Here is a 20,127-nt window from a genome sequence, read left to right on the forward strand (position 1 = left end):
ATTTAGGGATAATACTTTTTCTTTTAGTGTTCAATTAAACGCACCGAATGGCTATGCCTACGATAATCTTTCGGACAATGATGGTTGTTAAGAAACGTAAACATTTGTCGAAATTCCCCGCAGGAATACTCAGGGCATTCTGAGTCTGAAGTAAGTTGAATTTTATTGGCAGTTATTGTACTTTCATCGCTTTTACACAAGCGTCTGTAACACCTTTCTATGCGTGCCTGCTCCAATTGCTGACTTATGTGCTTTTGATACTGTATAACGTTTAGATCACATTGCAAATAAAATAAAATACGGGCTTGCATTATAATTCTGAAGCGCATAACGGTAAGAACTACATTTGTTCGTTCTCATTTTTATTTGAGCTGTGTGTCGGTTTACTTACTCGCCTGACTTCAAAGTATCAAATAAATGAAGTGAATGTTTCGACAAGTAGAGCAGAAGTCTCTGGCTTACGGCGCTTGTCCGGGAGCGGACCGCGTGGCTTCCCTGCTAGTGGAGCTGCATCGTCGGCCGCATTAATTCAACACCGGTCGGTCCCAACTGAAAGAGTTGCGAGCACAATGCACGCAGAGACGAAAGAAAACAAAAAGCCAGGTCTCGTCATTCGGATGTTTCGGGTCTTATATAAGGATGAAGTTATTAAAGTTATATGGGCATGTGAGGGGTAGGCCTTCTAGCTTACCAAGGCGGCATGACACACAGAGAACCTCCCTTTCCCCTTTACTTTTCTTTCCATCTTAAACTTCTCCCCTCCCACCCCCATGCCTTATTGAAGGAGAGGTGAGACTTCCAATTAGCACGGCTCCGGGCCTTCGGGGCAAATATGGCGGCGTCTTTTGATCTTGGGAGTTCCCCTCTCTTCCCTCAAGAAGCCATGCGCACTCCAGATTCCCCCTCCCCCCACCCAATAGCTTCCACCCTTACACACTTACGTTTTAGGCTTTATTGTTTCTTTCGTGAATAATCCTGTCGCGAACCTCCCATGCAGTAGGAGTATTAACATATTCGAAGCACTTTTGTGGCTCGCAAATGAATTATCTCAGGTGACAAAATTTTCAAGCGGGGGCTGTTTCGTTGTTGTTTTCTTAAACGTGTAATTAAGTGGAATTTTTCGTCTTATAAATAACCGGAGTTGGACTTTTGATGTGCATATGTGTATCACTATACTTTAGTGAGTATGATCTCTTTCAAATTACTGCCTTCAGAGACGCATTTTTAATTCTTCAGTGGCAGAAGATATTTCTGGAAGACGTTTTCTGTAAGTCATTCCAGGACCATAGTCCCATTGCCCTGAATGCCGAGTGTCTAAAAACGAGAAACTTTGAACGAAACCCTGAGTTTTTGCGTCATGAAAAGTTGTTAACTAACCAAGCAACCAGCCAAGCACATGATAAGCAAAATAGTCCCTGCCTGAAATAGACGCGTTGGTAATATAGCCCACAAAACTTGTGTATATCTTTTTTAAATGTACTTAATGTCCGAAAGTTGGGATTTTTATTGCTTGCAGAGTTCGAATATGTTACAGATTATTAGTATTACGCATTTTGTCCTGAGGAAAAACTTCTGACAAGTACAGATTTTATCTGATTTAAATTTGCTGTCCGTAGCCTCAAAAACTTCCTCCGTCATTGTGCAGGGCCTAGTTAATTTCAAATAGATAATTAGTTATCGCAATAAAATTAAAACTTATTAATAAAAATTCATGCAAGAATCCAGGAAGTTTGTTTTCATTCTAAAAAGCAGTTGCATATTTCTTGAAGAGTTACTACCACACATCATAATAAGGAATATATTAAGGAGAGGCGTAGTGTCCCTCCCACCCCATTTATTTGGACGTCCGTCATACTACTATTGCCCCTAGTAGGACATTAATAGTTACGAGTTTGGGGTGGCTTACATGACGTACGTACGAAAGATCATCAAAATCCATCCATCAGTTCTAAATATAAAACATGCAGACAAAAAGACACGATCAGCTCAGTATGCGTTCATTTTGCGCACATAATACAAAGAACGCACAAAAATGTATTAATCGACAACTTTAGACATGAGCTAGGTCGCTCCTTAAAAGTGAATATAGAATATTTCAGATCTTGAACCCGAGAATACATATATAGCTGATTAGGACCTCAATATTTTGCTTTCACTTTATGTATTAGTTTTGAGTAATTAATTTTTTGTGAACATATTCTTAACCAGTTGTACATGTTTCGATGGGTCGATCTGTTTGATTAGATCAGTTCGAGATATATGTTGCCTTCTGTTGCAAGGTTAATGTTCTATTGATTACGGAATAACAGCTTTATAGATCTGCGGTCTCAGCCTTATTTACACTTTCTATGAGTGAGCTGCACTGTAAATTGTGCGGTTGCTGTAACACGTTCGTCAAGAGTCCGGATGCCAGGAACAGAAATTCGGAACAGGGTAGATTCTGTGCTTTTATACTAGAACTAATACTTCTACTAGATGCTGCTACTACCACTACTACTTCTGCTACTTCTACTACTACTACTACTAAGAATAATAATCTGTAGCAGCTGCAGCAAAAACCAAGCTATTCCATGAGCTTTAACGACAAACAATTCTGCATTTTGTATTTGTATACGATTCTTGGTATAAACAGGGATCATTATTTCCTTAAACATAATTTGTAATGGTGATACGGACTGGATTCATCAATATCTAGACAAGCTTCTGCTTCGAAGAGATAATAAAGAATATTAGCTAAATTGTATGCCTGATTTGAAGAAGTTGTTAAATTCTACGACTTACTATTTTGCGCGCTGGTTTCCTTTAGCCTCAGACCAATTAATGTTTGTGTGTGCGTTTTAAACCAACTGCTGTGTACAAGGATATTCACGAAATGTTGAATACGCGCGTATTTCCACAAGAGAGCAGCCTGTTCGTATAAAACAGCTTGCAATGTGCAAGTCATGACTCCGTTCGCTTAGCTCCGTCAGTGTCGTGCTTTCAGCTGAAAGATGAACAGTTGTGTAACACTGAAACTACGGATTCCACTTGTTGTCGACTAACGTGGAAGGCAGTGTGTAATTACATGAGGAGAACGCGTAACTCTGAGGCTCAAACCATTACGTTTCATATTCAGCCATGGAAATGGTTAGCAGTTGCATTGTCGGCCGGCGGAACCGACTGAGATATTTCGTTCTTAAATCGCTGTCATCATGCTTACATCTAAATAGGATTCTGAAGCACTTCACGACCGCTTCCTTTCTAGTCCTTCTCAACCATAGTTTTATCTCATAAGAAGCCCTTCGAGCCAAGAAAAGATGCTGTTCGGCTCGAACGTCTTAGTCGTTACGTGGTTAGCACTCCTGTTTCATATTTTGGAGGTCCCGGGTCCAGTTCTCTGTCCGGAGACTGGCTGTCCTGGCTGACGTGTTTTATGGTTTGCCTCCGTCTCCCCAGGAAATGCCGGGATAGTATCTTAAATAAGGCCGCGACCGCTTCCTTCCACATCCTTTCCAGTTCATTGTTTATCCTCTCATTTGACTGTATAGGCCTGTGGTATGGGGTATTAAATAAATCATAAATAAATGGATCTTGACCAGCTGAGAGAGGGTTACCTTTTGGAAGACTTTTGCTTCGTAGAAATATGTAATAAAATAAGACGTTACGGTTTAAAAATTCTAACTTTTGAATTTATCACTGAAAAAATTCATTTATCCAAGAAACCTCGCGTTCATCTCCTCATAATCTTCGGTTTTGCCTCGAAAAGCAGGGTTCCTGAAAACGTTTACGCAGGACTAAATTGTGTAAGTCAGTGATTGGCTATTAAAGAGCAGCACAATATTTTGTTTGCGTCATGATTCTGTCCACGAAATAGGCCCAGTTGTTACGTACGTATCGGCTTCTCTGAGAAAAAAATAAAAATAATTGTTTTTAACACTTTCAAGGGCTTTCTAATTCAACTGAGTCTGTCCGTGTACGGTTTGAGGTTTTCAAAATACGAAAGCGTGGAAGGTCTTCTGGGTTGTTGCGCCTTGTAATATTTTGGCTGTGAGCCAGTGTTTCAGGAAAACGTACTGCCACCTTCAGCCCTGAAGATGAGCAAACACGTCCCTCTAAAATGTTAGCGCATAGCCACAATTCTGCACGGCGCAACAGCCTAGAGGACCATCGATAATCAACCCATCATTCGCGTTATAACCAAAAAATTAACAATTAATTGTGCGTTTCCACCACTTTACAGCGGTCTTCCTTCATAATAAGAACCCACCACTTACAAAGAAACAAATAAGAATTGTTGGTCATATTTTAACGTCTGTGTTATATTCTGGCACAAGTTCTTCTGTGTCGTATTCTGGCAAGTCACTGTAGAAAATAGAATGTTCCATAACTGTGGTTACTATTTTCCATTAGACTTTGGAACCCATGTCTATAGCCTATACCTAAATCGAAATTTAAAGGATACATGTAGTCAGGTTTCACAGGTCTAAACAAAGTGACTAACAGTTAACCATCTAGTTAACTGCATGCAGCAGAGATTTCTTTTATTTTTACCCGATCAAGTTATTTGAGCCTTCATTGAACCAGAAAGCCAATTAGTTTGAAGATAAGGTCTCCACTGAATCCAACCCTAAGCTATATGATTTCAGTTCACACCCCCACAACTTATTTATTTAAGATACATTTATTATTACTACTACTAATACTACTATAGTTCTTCCACGTGATCTCCTTCTTTCAGGTACTACGACTAAAATGTCTTTCATCTAAGGATCACGTGTCAAAGTACCGACCATCTCAGACTCCTTGATTTGGCGGCTCTGTTAAAATTTAAATTTGTGTTGCAGTGTCTCTTCTCTCCTAGATTCAACTACTCTTAAACTAAATCAGTGTTAGTCACTAAATTTCGAGCAACGCTTTACCGGAAGACAGAGCAACGTGTGACGTGTGCTAATGTGTGAAACGCGCCTCCTTACGTGCCGTATGTTACGTCAGCTAACTCTTTGACACCTGAAGAAGCTGAAATTGTCATTTACAGTAAGATTGTTCCATGTGACTTAAGCTTGTGAGTGAACACTTGAGTAGTCATGTCTAGACGAGAGAGCGAGTCTGTGCTGTAGGACACAAAAGAGCTTGGTTTAGGCTGCAGTAGGTCCAGCGTCGTAGAAAACATTAAAAGGACAACTCCTAAAAGAAACATTCTTGAAATGTAGCGAACGTCGCGGGCGAGTGGACAGGACTCCTTCGAATCCGGGTTCCGAGACACGCTGTCGTGGCTGATTTTATTTGTAGTTTTTCTCGTTCTCTCGAAGTAAATGCTGAGTTGTAACTTAAAATGGCATAAGGCCGCTTCCTTCAAAATCATTTCCTACTCTTCATTATTCGATGTGACATTACTTACGCAACTGAAGAGTCGTCAATCATTAATAGACCTCAAGTGACAGCAGCGACAATTTGACAAAATAAAACGTGAACGTTAAAATGCGTACCGCTCGACGTAAAACCCGAACCTGCAGCAACTGTTAATAGGCCCACAAAAGCCGCCACTGCACAAGAATGGCAAATGATCATTTGAAAAACTGTGGAAGGAAGCGATAGTGGCCTATTTAAGGTACTTTTACATGGAGGAACTGAGGAAAACAACAAATACGAGACAGCAGGCGTCTTCTAACTAGATGACTGCTACGTCCTGTGCCGTGGATGTTGCCTGTGGTGACGTAATTCACGCTATTACAGCTGTTAGTTGGAGGAAAACAAGACATTTTGTAATTTCTTTGAGGTTACTTCGTTTGTTCTTCCATTTTTTACGTATATAACCTGCTCTGTTGGAGAGGATTTGTAAACATGTATCGGGCAAGTAGACAGGCGTCTACCATCACGTAACAGCACAGACGAATCGAGACTCTTATTGTTGCTGATCCGTAATGCATTCCAGTGTTCGGGCAGACCAAGGACGTACGTGCAATGAGTAGACTGTTAGAATAAATTAAATTTGAAATGTTCTCCTGCTGTCCTGCCATGCGTATAGCCTACATACGCAGTGCTCGGACTGAAATCAGTGTTTTCCTCACGGTTATGTTTGCTGTTCTAAACACGCCACGACTACCAACTGTTGTACACTAGAAACAAGAATAATGAGATGCGAAATATCTGTCCTACTACACCGAATGTGAAAACTGAAAGTTGTTACTTGCATGTTACACGTCTCTTTGTTCTTCACGTTTGTCTTTTATTTATTTCCATTTTCGCTCTCAACAGCTGATGTATACATGTTTTTCCAGTGTAAAAACTTTTCTGCAGCGTTCTACAGGGGCCGGCTGCTGGAGACATTTTAATACAGTTCACACCTCTTTGTCGTTATGGGGAGGGGGAATCGTGTGAAATTTGGTAAAATTATACAAAATTTGAATAAATTATAATTTAGAATCACCACTCTCGTTTGATTCATGGAGAAAAGATTTGCAGCTTAGCACAACTTGATTAGACCGTCAGTTGGATGATACTGAATTTTTAAATATCTGTTTTAGACAGAGCTGTAAGACTGCAGACCGTTCAGAGAGACATTTCTCACTGTAGAAATACTCAGACCTAACATTTTTGGTGGTAAGGTATTATTGTCAGGCTATTTATCCTTAATGTATAATGTTAGAGACTTAAATTCTCTTCTGTGTATTGCTACATAGCGACTTAAACGTTCCTTTTATGGGTTTTTATATTCACCCCATCGTTTAGCCAGAAGAAAGTAAAGAATTATATAAATTGTATTTTTGAAATTTTCATAAGTTTTAAAATATTTAGAAATGTTTAGCACGATACATGGCAGCTTGTATTAAAACTGTATGCTTACAGTGGTTCACTGTGTAGTTCAATTTACCGATAAAAAATGTGCAGTATTTTTATATTCATCAAGAAATCGTTTTTTGCGAACAATAACATTTTAAAAATACATTATTTCAGAAAAATTGTACTCAAACAGTATTTTTTGTTGATGACTAGAGCGAACGTCGCAATTTCAGCGGTATTGCTAGGTTTTGAGGTGTAACAACTTCTGAATGCTTTAAAAATTAACGATATCACACGCCTAGGCCTTTGAAGCGTTGAAATAATGACAATTACAATTTACATATGTACTATCGACACGTGTATTTGGACTTCACAGAGATGAGGGAACAAAGAACAACATTTTTCATAACAGGACCGAGTGAGTACCTTCTCGGGATGTACTCGGCTCATCATGAGCGTGAATTAATCAAGAAGGGTCAGGCGCGTGCAGCACATGCACGAAATATTAGAAATTCGTAACTTCATTTTACAAAACATAACAAATGAGGTCATAACTCAGAAGACATAGGTCTATGGGAAAATTTTATTAAAACGTCTCGACGTGGGAGTAGGGTTTGCACTGGATTCAGCTGGCTCAGAATAAGGTTCAGTGGCGGAATCTTGTGAGCATGATAATATACCATAAGAGACCAGCTGAGCGCCGAGCATCTTTTTAAGAAGGGCCGTATTCCATGTTGATGGTCGATCTTAAACTAATGGTAGCATGAACTTTCTGAATGTAATTGAGGAATATGAAAGTGTTGTTAGGCTTGTTTCGGGTCAGAGATCATGAAGATCCGAAGCGTACTTTAGTGTAAAATACAAATATTGTTTATTTTTATCCGTAATTGTGTATGACAGGTGCCCTGATAACACCAATTGTGCCCTTTTTATGATTAACACTTGCTGTTAGTTGTATTACACAGGCTTCGTAATTAGTAAACCTACAGCGTATTAATTTCCAACACAGTTATCACTGTTTGTCACTGTGCAGCAAATCAAATAACGACTGAGCTCAGTTAACACAAACAGGGGGAGAGGGTTTTCCTGTCCTAGTGTGAAAACAATATTCACGGTCTTTGAACCTCTGTGTACTTTCTCAACTTGTGGTGCGCAAGACGATAAATGATAGAAATAATGTGCCCAATTATAAGACGAGGTGGCTGAATCAGTTCAAGACCAGCTAGATCCAGTTACGGCGACGGCGAGGAATGTTTGCTCTGGGGCAAAGCTACCGGTGTGTGACTGACTGCACACGTCCATCTAGTGCCAAAATGAAGAATACGTGGGGCTCTGCCTTATTCCCCACTGAGATACTGGGAACGACCCGTTCTTCAAGTGCCTCAGCACTGCGGGTCCCAACGTTTTCGTTCATTCGGTAGGACTCCTTGGACGAGGGATCGGGCCGTCGCAAGGCCTCTAACTGTACACAGGACAGCACAACACAGAACAACGCGGACAAACATCCATGGCTTGAGTGGGATTCGAACCCACGGTCCCACCGACCAAGCGGCAGAAGGCCCACACCAAAGTGTGACATTTAGACTGATGGTAACATTGCCTGTCTGGTTGCAGTTTATCAGCATTCATGATAAGCGACTAATTGTCCAGTGTCACTGGACGCTATAAATATCTGTTGTAGAAAGCGTCTTTAAGTAAACCAGGAACAAATTATTTGAGCCTAAATAAATAAAATATTCTAATATCTGTCGGGATATTATGCACAAGAAACTGTAAACTTAAGCTGATTGCAGCTAGTGCTGTTCTAAATTCATAGGTTGTCATATTTTCCACATTTCCATTGGCAAAATTGAGGAAATTAGGAGTATTAGCTGGTAGACTTATTGATGTTCATAATCAAGTACTCACTAAAATTGGCAAAATGCCAAGAATCAGGGTGCAGTGACACGAATACACAGCTGAGCCCTAGCTAAATAACTTTTTCTAGAAAGAAAGTGGTTTCTTTGAATCATCTGTTTTCTTGTTTCTTCCTCTCTCTGGCTTTCCGCTTTTTTCTGTAGTTCTTTCGATCCTTATGTTTCTGTTATTTCTTTTATTCTTCCTCTCTTTCTTCATTGTTCTCATTTCTCTAGCTTTGTTTCTGTTGTTCATCTTTCTTCTCTTTATTTCTTTGGTTTTTCCCTATTTTTCTACCCCTTTTCCTCTGTCTTTCTCCTTCAGTCTCTTTGCTTCTTGTTTCTCTCTTCCTAATCCAGTTATATCCTTCACATAACGCCGCCAGATCTTCATAGGTACGATAAAAATCGAACGAGTTTTCGTGTATACCGCGAACTCATTAAGTAACCATGAGTAGTCGAAATCACTTGCATCATTGATGGCGCTCAAGATACAATTAGGCCTGAGCGTTTTACCTCTGGCGTATGGAGAAGGTTCAGCCTTCGGATGGGAGCAGTACACTGATAATGAGTTATAAAACAGAACTCCGTGTTGCCGACGGAACGTGCAATGAGCTCCTGTCATGCAGACTACGCCACCGTCTAGGGCACAGTCGCAAAACTTCGCCCTGAGCATCGCGTGGCAGCAGTCGACTGCCGGCAAAACAGAGAATTCGCTTCAGTCGAAATTGCTTTCACGAATACATTAAGAGCAAATTAGATCGGTTAAATGCTTGTTACATTTGAGTTCAGAATCATTTCAGTGAGAGGTTTCATAATTTGCATCGCGATCATCTGGTACTCTTGTAGTCTTCGGTGGAAACCTCAAATCTTGTTTTAGTTTCATAATCTGTACCAATCACACGAAGTTTTATTAAAGTGATAACATGAAAGAGGCTTAAATAGGTAGTTCATGTAGCATGTACGAAGATGAGAAATTCTGAAGGGAATACACCGATTGACATATAAAAATGATATTAAAGGTTTGGGTGTGAGTGTGTGGACTGAACTCATTCGGCTCAATACAGGAACCTGTGACGGGCTGTTTGTGAATATGGTCATAAATCTTTGAGTTATTTAAAACGCGAAGGGTTTCTTTGACAATTGAGCGACTGTCAGCTTCTCATGATACACTCTGCCTAGTACAGTTGGACAGTTTTGTTTGTTAGCTTAGCGCTTTGAATGTATACCCAAAGTGCGACTTCCATCCTCGAGTTAGCGACACGGTGTCAACTACTTAGGTTATGCAGCGTAGAACATGGGAGATTATCCAATTACGGTTAAGTATGAAATGTTGAGATACTAGCATGCTACAAGACACGGTCCTGACATAGCGTGGAGGGACTAAATAAAATCATGAAAATATTTATAGTTTGCCATTTCCACGAGCTAAATTATGCCCGGGCACGCTCCTTCTCCTCAAACAATTTGTTGTGTCTCTTAACGTGGTTTTCTTTAGTCCTTAAAATATGTGACGGCATTTACTGCAGCTTGCACTGTCATTATGTCACTACTAATAACCTGTGTTTTTGGTACGTGGTATTCAACCAACGGACCACCTGATATATAACCGCTGCGATGCAGTCAACATAAAGCAGTCTGTTTCGAAAATAACTTCGACACTCAATCCAGTTCTGTTATACAGTTACAAGCTATAAATTACGATTCATATTTAAATTGGTTTTCCAACAGATGTAGTCAGTATGTTTGTATATTTCGGCATCCGATATCAAAATGTGGTTCTGACAGTAAAATTATAATTGATACCCTCTTCCGTAATGAATTTCGTATTTGAAGATACCTATTTTCTGAGTTGTTGCGCCGTGTAGCCTCCATCATCAGGGCGACCATCGCCCTGATGATGGAGGCAGCAAAGACCTCTGAAACGTCGGTAAACGTCTACCAGATTACACGGCACAACAACCCAGAAGACATCCATCTTCAAACTCACCGCCCTGAAAACCTCAAATCCAATAATTTTTGTTATTATTTTTTGTTTGTTTATTTTATGTCTTTATTAGGGTTCGCAGGTCCGTAAATTTAATCCAATTTATATGTAACATTTTAGACATTTGGGAACTTTCTTGTCAGTCATCTGATTAAAATGTAAAATACTGTAATGCCATATTATCGGCAATTCTTTCCTCCTTATTTAGTGTACGACACAGAATTCATGAAGTATTCAACCGCATTCTGGTTTACAAGCCTGTCTGGCCCATTGTCCCGATTTTAATGGACCAATAATACGAAGGCCATGGGGCTATAGGCCTACAGGCTTATATGTCTATCAGTTATGACTGTATTTTATTTACAGATTAACTAAAGTACATCTGCATCACAAAAGTGAATACTGCTGCTGCTGACCGATCCCTGACCAGAGCCATACGAATCCACTCATCATGTCAGTCTGTTTCCTTAATATTCATTGTAATATAATCCTTTACATACTCCATTCGCATATGTTTACGCATATTTCATTAAACTCGTGTTACTTTTCGTCACTAGGCTACAGGATGGTTTTCCAGATTAATTACTGATGATTGATTCTTGGGTTTAAAACAGCAGTTAAAATGCCCTTGTTTAGAAACATCATGTAGGATCACGTATCAGGCCTTCTGTCGTTTTAGCTGTTGAATCAGGCCCCGAGGTGTCACGTCAGAACACGCGTGCGGTGACAGAATGTCTGCCTCGTCCTTAAGCTTCGTAGCGTGATGCTTCCGGGCATAGCTGAGCATTTTGACTTCCTGCCAGCAAGTATCCACACTTCCCGCAACTGTGGCTTTCTTTGTGCGACACACGTCTAATGCCTAGAGCTTTCGGGTACCATATCAATGGCTTTGTTATGAAGACTTTCCGTACTTGAATCGTGTGGGACAGCTTATTTTGAGGCAGAATAGCTATTATTGAAGTTATTTGGGTTGTCCAATTGCTTGATTCAGAGCGTGCTACACAATGAGGCACAAGCAACTAGCCTCGGGGCGGTTTTTGATGGTCAAGTTTGACGCTTTCGTCCTCGGCAACTCGCTAAAGTACATGCTCGTGAGGAACATATTTTGCACAGACAGAACAAAATTACCATCATCTGATTCTTTGTAGCACTGAAGATGGAAGCAATATCTACCTACCTATAAGTTTGCATACTTTTATTGCTGAGACTACCAACGAACACTCCTCTTTATTATGAAATCGGAAAGTTGACTCCCACTTCAGTCAAGTTTAATTTTTAAAAGTACGATTTTAATCCCAACACTTATGGCTAAAAATATCAGTATTAATACTATTCACTCATCTACGCATAGATTGATTTCCAAATTTCCAGCCTTTAAAAAAACCCGAAGGTTCACCTAACCTGAACTAGATCAATTCATTCTCCAGATTCCTGTTGTATTTATTTACGCCTGTATCCATTTTAATATTATCCTCCAATTAATGCATAGGTCTTCAAAATGCAGACAGAGAACAGCACTCAATTATGCAGTCAGCATATTTTAAAATGTTTGTGTGTAATGAAGTAATTCATTTACAGAGGTGATTATTTTCCTTTTACAGTGTACAAAACAGTCAAAGAGTTCAGATCCATTAATTTGTTCTGTTACTAATCGAGCAGATTCTATAATATGAGGTCAGACGTTCTTTTATCTTGGCACGATGACGACTGCTGAGCATAATCTGATCAGACTTTGAATATCTGTTTGATATTTTCAGAGCGGCAAGTCTGTCGTTGAGAGTCAGTATTTTAATGTGATAGTCCTCCAGAATTAGGGCCTTAAAATTCGAGGAATTTGTTTAGTAAGAAATAAACAGTACTAACAAGAATAAGACTGAGATACGAAAATAAAATTTTTGGGGACTCGGTTTCTTACATTCGCAATCCGTGACTGTAGCAAATGATGCATATTGGTACCTGGTATAACGAAATTGTTGGTGTTTCTGAAGTAACTTCTGATTTTCCTAACACGAGACAAACACATGGTATCACATCCATTAGTCCTACTTCTGTTTATACTTAATGCAGTTGCTAGGCCTATGTTTCGTTACGCTTCAGAGAGAGCGAAGCACACATAAAGGGTCCTCCATGTCTGTCGTCACATTGTTATAACCTCGACCTTGAATCGCATTGTTACATTGACTATGGGTCACATTGTTGCAACAGTAGCCCTGGATAAATATTTGCCTTTGATACCGCTGTCGCATTTGTTAATACCTTGGTCGCCGTACTGGCGTTATCGTCTCTGGTGTGTGAAGGACACCTTTGGAAATTTAGTGTACTCCCAACTAGTATTACACATTTCCAGTCTTATTTTAAAATGCACATCGCAGCACCTCTGTTTTCTTTGCGTGAGCAAGACATATTGGCATAAGGATATTAAGAGAACTAGACAAATATTCGATCGATTTACCACTGTTATGGGATTTCTGTGAGAATAATGATTGCGGATATCCTGTTCTTATTGGACTCTGCGCTGAAAGAAATAGATCTAAATTACTTCCTGAGGAAGAACTCATTACTCACTCATGGTGATAAAATTAGAGTCCGGAAAGGGAAATTCTTTTTGCCGAAAGTACTCCTTTCAGTATTGATGTGTGTGTACAATTTCCACGGTGAATATGGCTTGTACTTTGTCACCTTGTGAGATTTAGTTTCTCATGGCTGTGAAGATGTCGATGTTTATCTTCTTTGTTGTACTGTACGCACATTAGAACTAAAGATGGAGACATTGTGTTATTCCGCAACGTTGATATCTATCTTCAACTGACACAAGGTGTTACAATGCAGAATACCAACGTCGACACTGTCAATATTTCGGTAATCTTGTCGAAGACCGTTCCAGTATAGCGACGTACATTAATCCAAAATTTAGTCTGGGCTGCTCTGAACACAGTCATGAGCCAACGCATTCTATAAAAGACCCCACATCTCTTCATCAGGTGTGATATCATCAGCCTACACATTAGATTACACTTTTCTCAGAATCGATATCTGTGGATGTCATTGTTGGTCTCCACATTAATTAATTAATTAGGCTCGAACATTTTGAAATATTTAGTGAATTTGGCCACTATATTGGCAACATCTGAAAAATGTATTCAAATACGTAAAGTGCTTGGAGGTGTAGGTCCAAATGTATGTAGCTAATAGAACAAATCCACACACCTCTCTTTCAAAACAATGCGACGTAAGTCTTGTAACTAAGCACTGTGTGGAGATTGCATGTGGGTGGCTTATTCATATATTAGTCATGAGAACTATAAGATCGACATTCTTGTTTCAATTATAATTTCCCTCAGTCCATGCAAGTCACACGTAGATATGAATTCAACCCTGTTAATTGTATCAGAACTTTCACCCTACCGTCTAGAAGGCATTTTCCAGTTTCAAAATCACGTGCAACTCATGGAGCCAATTTTGGAAAACAGCCCTATTTGTGGCAGAAATTATTTAGGTGCCAAATATATGGCGAAGAAGGCACATGTTTCTTGATGAATGTTTGTAAACAGGTATGGAACTTTATTCACTTTTTTAAATTTCTATTTCTGGAAACGAAATTCAGGCTACATTACTGATTCAAAACAGGAGTTACTGTGAACATCTATCTATCTATCTACATGAATCAATTTAACAACATCTTAAAAATTGAAACTTATTTACTAATTTGGGCTTTGGAAGAAAATGGATTACTTAGCTGATATTGATTTAAATTTAAAGTTGTTTTGTTTCTGAAACCCTTGAAGTAGAGAACGAAGTTACTTCATGATTAAGTAAGTTTATGTGGTTATTGGTAAGTCTACGAAGTAGCTTGTTGATCTGCATGGGTGGACTAATATACGTTCAACTGACTAGATGGGCTATGCAACAATATTAAAGAGGCTAATTAGGTGTTTTGCTGACATTTCTGTGAGAGTATTCTTGTAGGCTACTTTCTAAAGCAACATGTGTAGTACGTATCAGATCTTCGTGTTGCTTTTAGTAACTACACTATGATGTCATTGATTAGGTTCTGACATACACAGTGGCCATATTTTTATGTAGTTAGGCGTACATAGTTTACGGAAGTGTAGTCGGAATATAGCCCTCTGCTTAAAATTTTTATTTTTACAAATAGAAAACTAAACGGACGGGGGGGGGGGGGGGGGGGAGAGAAAAAAAAGATGCCTTAAGAATAAGAGAAAATGACTGCATGGGCCATTAGAGACTGCCTAATGTGGTCTTCTGTATTTATTTTTCGGTATTTCTAGGTGTGTTTCAATGAAATCTAAGGAAACATGAATAGTTTAACTATGTCCATTTTTAATAAAGCAGCATGCTGGAAACTATTCTTACTAAAACTTTTACACCATTCTGTTATTCTCAGTAGAATGTCATGGCCATACACTTTATGCTAAATCCTGACTTGTACTCCCACGCCTACGGTTAAGTGAACATCGCATTTTTCTAAATTTAATATGCCTTGCTGTCCCTGAATAGTTATAATTTTTTACGTGACTTATATCAGGACTTTTTATTTGGTGGGGGGAGGTAAATTTCATTGACGGTTTGATCATACACCGGGATGTATTTAGAAAGAAAATTTATTACGTTTCCCGGAAATCCAATATTTTATTATGTAAATTTTATAGATTATTTGCAACCAACAGACACTAGCCTACATATTCTCTAGCCATTTACTTATGTTGAATATGTTTGGATAAAATATTGTTTGTGATATAGCTATAGACTATAGGCCTATAAATTAAGCTAAAATGGGCTATCAATTTTATTAAGCGATTGAATAGGTCTATTTAACAATTCGTCACTCTTGTCGAAAGAAAAATAACTTGGTGCATATGCAGGCCTGTGGCCTATAAGCCTTTTGTATTTCTTTAAAAATCAGCAAATGTTCGAAAATGTTGAACAGTGTATTAGTTCAAATACTAAACCTGTTTATCATTATTTCAGTATAAAAATCTGCGATGTCATGTCAGTAACCAAATTAGTCTAAATCCAAATATGGTCTGTTTTCTATTCTTTTCTTCTTTGTTTCTTCTCGGCTGTAATTGGTGTGGTGCCAGTGTGCCAGTTTTATAGTGGAAAGAGCCGTAGAACGAATGTTAGAAAGGCCTATGAAGCCAGTGAGCTCTGAGGTTCTCACGGCGGTGAAAATGTCGAGGTTGGACTTCTGTGTTGTAACGCGGTGTGCAGTTGTAAGCAGACACCAAATATTAGGAAGAAAAAGACTAATTTTTAATCTGTAAATAACAACACGTTTCTGCATGGTTCATTCAGCCTATGACGATTCATAGGTCTACAAGCCTAGATAACGCGACACTGAAGACCGAAGACCAAAGTAGAGCCAACAAAACAGGCTACACGTCAAAGGAGAGCTAATTAAAAAGAGTTACTCAAATTAGGCCTTCGTAGTTACTGAAAAGTTTATGGACCACCAAATGATCCCAAACAGTAGGCCTAGCATAGGCCTATAGCTTGATATGACTGGCCTAAATTTACAATCGCAGTTCTCCATATTAGGCCTAGTCTGATTATTGTAAATATTTTGTGCATTAAAATTCTCGGCCTATTTTTCAAACGAGACACGATGTTAACCATTTTACATTACGTAGCCTATAAAGCTGAGGCTGAAAACATTCGAGCATTCTGGCAGACTTACCCGACACGGCTTCTCCGTTCAACTCCTCGAAAGTCTTGCTCGTCATCTGGAATAGCGCATCCAACGGGGACGTGTTTGGAGTCTTCCCGCCACCCGACGCCGAGGATCCCTTCCCCGATGACGCCGCTCTTTGCGCCGACGAAAAGTGCCTGTGGTGCTGACTGACAACAGCGGCGTGGTGCCTCACCTGCGCCGCTGACGTCGTAGGGCTGCTGGTGATGGTGCAATTGATGATATCCGGACTGGTGCAGCAATCGCTGGCGATACTTCCAGCTGTGCTGGAGCGTCCACTGCTGCATGTAGAACTTAGAGTTTCACTAGCGTAGCACAGGTCCGCGGATTTAGGGCGGGGATGCAGTGACGGCGAAGACACGCCGTTGCTCGTGTTCAGGTCCCACGGTCTCACTATTCTCGCGCTGTTCGACTCACAAACGGCTCGATCGTTCGTGTTAGTCCGCGGCCTGTGATTCAGAATGTCCAGTATCGAGAACGACTTGACGCCGGTGCTTTGGTTGCTGTTTATGTGCCTCGAGGCCGGTAACGGAGCTACCGTCACATTCGTCTTCGACTGTTTATGGTTTGTCGTCAAGGCGACAGCCACTTTGTTGATCTGCATCATCTTGAGCTTCTTCAGGGGTTTGAAGTATTCGTCTTCGTCGACGGTCTCCTCGCTGTGGGTGTCTTGTTCGGCCACCGTTGTGCGGGCGCTGCTGAAACACGAGGACGAGCTGCTGGAAGAAGTGTCCACCTGCTGAGGACACGACGGCGCGGGAGATGGACAGCCCACGCTGATGTCTCCGTCGTCTTCGCCATCCTCCAGCGAGGTCCCACTGTTGTGCGCGGTGCACGACGGGGAGGACAGAGGACTTGTCGTGTTGCAAGGACTCACAGCTGATTTGGTGCTGGTACTTTGCACCACTTCCGTACCATCCATTATTAAATTACTACACATGTGGATGTCCTGTACTCTGGAATTTTCTAAACTTAACCACAAATTTCCTTCGGGTAGAAACAGATTTTAATCAATTAATAATTTACATTTGTGCGTCCAGTTAAGCTTTCGCGCGCTTATCTGCGTCCATAATGTTGTGTAGGTCTATGCCTGCAGCCATTTGGTAAATGTCCTACAAAAGTTTTATTAAATCTTCTTGTTACTTAACGAAGTTTAGTTAAGAGACAACAAACTGGTATCTCTAAATACCATTCATCATCAGCAGCGTTTCTCTTCGCTAACATACCGTTAGCAATCACGAGAACGTTGTCACTGTTTCGCTCCTCGGTTCCAATGAAGACACACGATTCAAATCGACACGGAGATATCACACGCTTCAGCTTTCTCTCGAGACTGTCGCGCGGCCACAGGTGATGGAAAAAGGCGCCGGCCCGGTGCCTGTCATACGCTGGTTTATCAAAGCCGATAAATTTCTGAGCGTGCACACACACACACACACACACACACTTACTCTCTTCCTCTTGGAACCCTGACGACTCTGTTGATGATTATTATTCTTGTAGCTAATGGGAGGGGTGTAGAAGTGCAGAGGGGATGACGCAGAGGTGGGATTTCGTCTTTTAAAATCAGCTTCTTTTCACTTGAAGTTTATCCAATAGCGTTTGCCGGAAGTGATAATGGCTTGAGGGGTGGTGGCACTAGTGGAGGGGAGGTGACTGGTGGAATTGCTTTACCGGGAGAGGGGAAACTGAAAATATTTTGTAGTATCACTCAGTGTAGTAAGTTGAAATCGGTTTTTGGTTTAGGACATAGATATTTGAGATATGGTTTATGTATCAGTTCTTGTTGATTCAGGGTTGGAACACTGTTTTCAGGAAAACGGGAGATGACTCTCTGTCCACATGTTACCACTGACATTTAAGAAGGAAAGTTTACGGATACTGAGGGTAATTCTTCTCGTCACCGCTCCACACCGACTGCAGCCAACGAGCTTTGCTGTCACGACAAGCGTACTGGTCCTTACGAGTTATTCCAACAGTCTACCACCACCCCTCGTGTTCCCCTACAGCCCGCCCGACAAGCCCTCGTAAGTTTGAGCCTTGAAGATGCTTCATGTCCTACCCTAACCTGGATAAAGCGTAGCTCCACCTCCGTCTCGCGGATTGGTTAACGGGTTTGCTTAAACTCCTCCTATCTGTGTGCCGATCACACCAACCGCAACCACGGCTCAGCCCCCCACAGGTCGGAGCGCTTTGCCCCAACCAAGCATGTGAAACTAATGGACTAACGTGACACTTTGTCAGATCTTTACTTCAGAAAAACAAAGGAGAAGGGAACAAAAAGTTATGTAGCGCGCACACAAACACAGGACCTTTCACTAATTATCTTTTAGTTGAGTTTTCTGATGTGAAGTAGGCGGCGACAGCCAGCGTCAACAGCCATCCGTCCTCTTCAAGCGGTCTCCTCCGCATGCAACCTGAAGAATAACAGTGCCCGTTCCGTGCCAGAAATAGCGGTCGTTAGGATTGACATGAATCTTGAAACAGGAATCCTAAAGTGCTTGAATCTGTGGCTCATGTGTCTATCGATGTCTCGAATCCAAATTTGATGTAGTTCGAATGGGTCTTGTACAATTAAAATACCATCTTGATATCTTTGAATCCAAAGTAGACGTCAGCAGCACTTTGGGTTTTATCTACGTTCCAGCTGTTGTCTTGTTTTCATTAATTCTAACCAATATTGAAGTTATAAAGAATAGACAATTAGGCCAATGCTTGTATTTTACTTCAGAGATGACTTGTGAAAAACAAAGAAAAAATGTTAAATAGCTGCTTTAATTATACGATCTGTTTCTCTAACGTGTAGGCATTGTGTCCAGTCTATTATAGTTCTCTATGTTTGAATGCGAAGTTCTTTTCCTGCAACAATTATCTGCAGTTCGACGAAAATGTGAAATTCTATAAAATGTCGTACGTGACAGTTATTTAATTATTAGTAGGCTAAATATATTCTGCATTTGTTTTAGTAGTAGGCCTATATACAAACAAAGCCTAACAGAGTTGATACTTCGATTTCCGATGAAGTTTCACTAGGCTGTTATTGCAAAGCATACAAGTTATAGCTTTGTAGACATACTGTACACTCTTGTGTGTCTCTCCCTAACTTAAACTTAATTTTTCATTAATAATCCTATCATTCGGTGTTTATTGGAACCGGAAACAAAAATCGAAAATTTCGTGCGTAGCATTGGAGATGTTAATGTGTTATTATTCTTACAGTAAGGAAACCCTAGGTGTTCCGATTTTTTACGGGAACTCATCTCATTAATTACACGCCAATGTTTGAAGCCTTCGTCGAGGTGGCGGTGTAGAGTTAAAACTGCCACATTACTCTTGGAGCAAATAACTTTTCTTCAGCATAGCTGTGATTAGCCTAATTAACTGACTCCGTGGTGAAGCGTTCTTGTTGAGAAGCTAATAACAGGCCAGACTTAGCTAGCCAAGGGATCCCTTGCCTTACTAGGAGAATAAGGGTTTATTATCCTGTTTGTAAGAGCCGTACGGTGAGCCAATTCAGTCCAGTACAGTTCTTGTTTCTTTCAGACATTTTTCAGTGTGGTCCTTTCATAGACACCTGGATCTCCCAAGTTATCTTTAATTAAGGTTAGCTTTTCCAACTAAAGTTTTGGAGATCTCTTATTCAGGTCTTCGAATTAAAATTTCGTACGCATTTCTCATTTCATTCATCCGTGCTGTATATCCCACAAATATGATTCTCCTTGAGTTTTGTGACCCAAATAATAGGTTCATTCTCCTGTAATTTCTTCTTGCTTAGG

At 40.3% G+C, this 20,127-nt stretch overlaps 1 protein-coding gene across 1 annotated transcript in view; it reads right to left on the reverse strand.

The window, feature by feature from the left end:
* Nucleotides 1–18,553, reverse strand: part of LOC110839954 (uncharacterized) — a 96,880-nt gene extending 78,327 nt beyond the window's left edge. Inside the window, exon 1 of the mRNA XM_087351807.1 lies at nucleotides 16,340–18,553. Within this exon, the coding sequence (XP_087207933.1) occupies nucleotides 16,340–17,291 (952 nt within the window). The 5' untranslated portion in view covers nucleotides 17,292–18,553. The remainder of the gene's footprint in view (nucleotides 1–16,339) is intronic.
* Nucleotides 18,554–20,127: the final 1,574 nt, after the last annotated feature.

Source organism: Zootermopsis nevadensis, unplaced genomic scaffold (assembly GCF_977971745.1).
Source record: "Zootermopsis nevadensis isolate Lab colony 2312 unplaced genomic scaffold, Znev_1.0 Znev_ptg000020l, whole genome shotgun sequence".
NCBI classification, from domain to species: Eukaryota; Metazoa; Arthropoda; class Insecta; order Blattodea; family Termopsidae; genus Zootermopsis; species Zootermopsis nevadensis.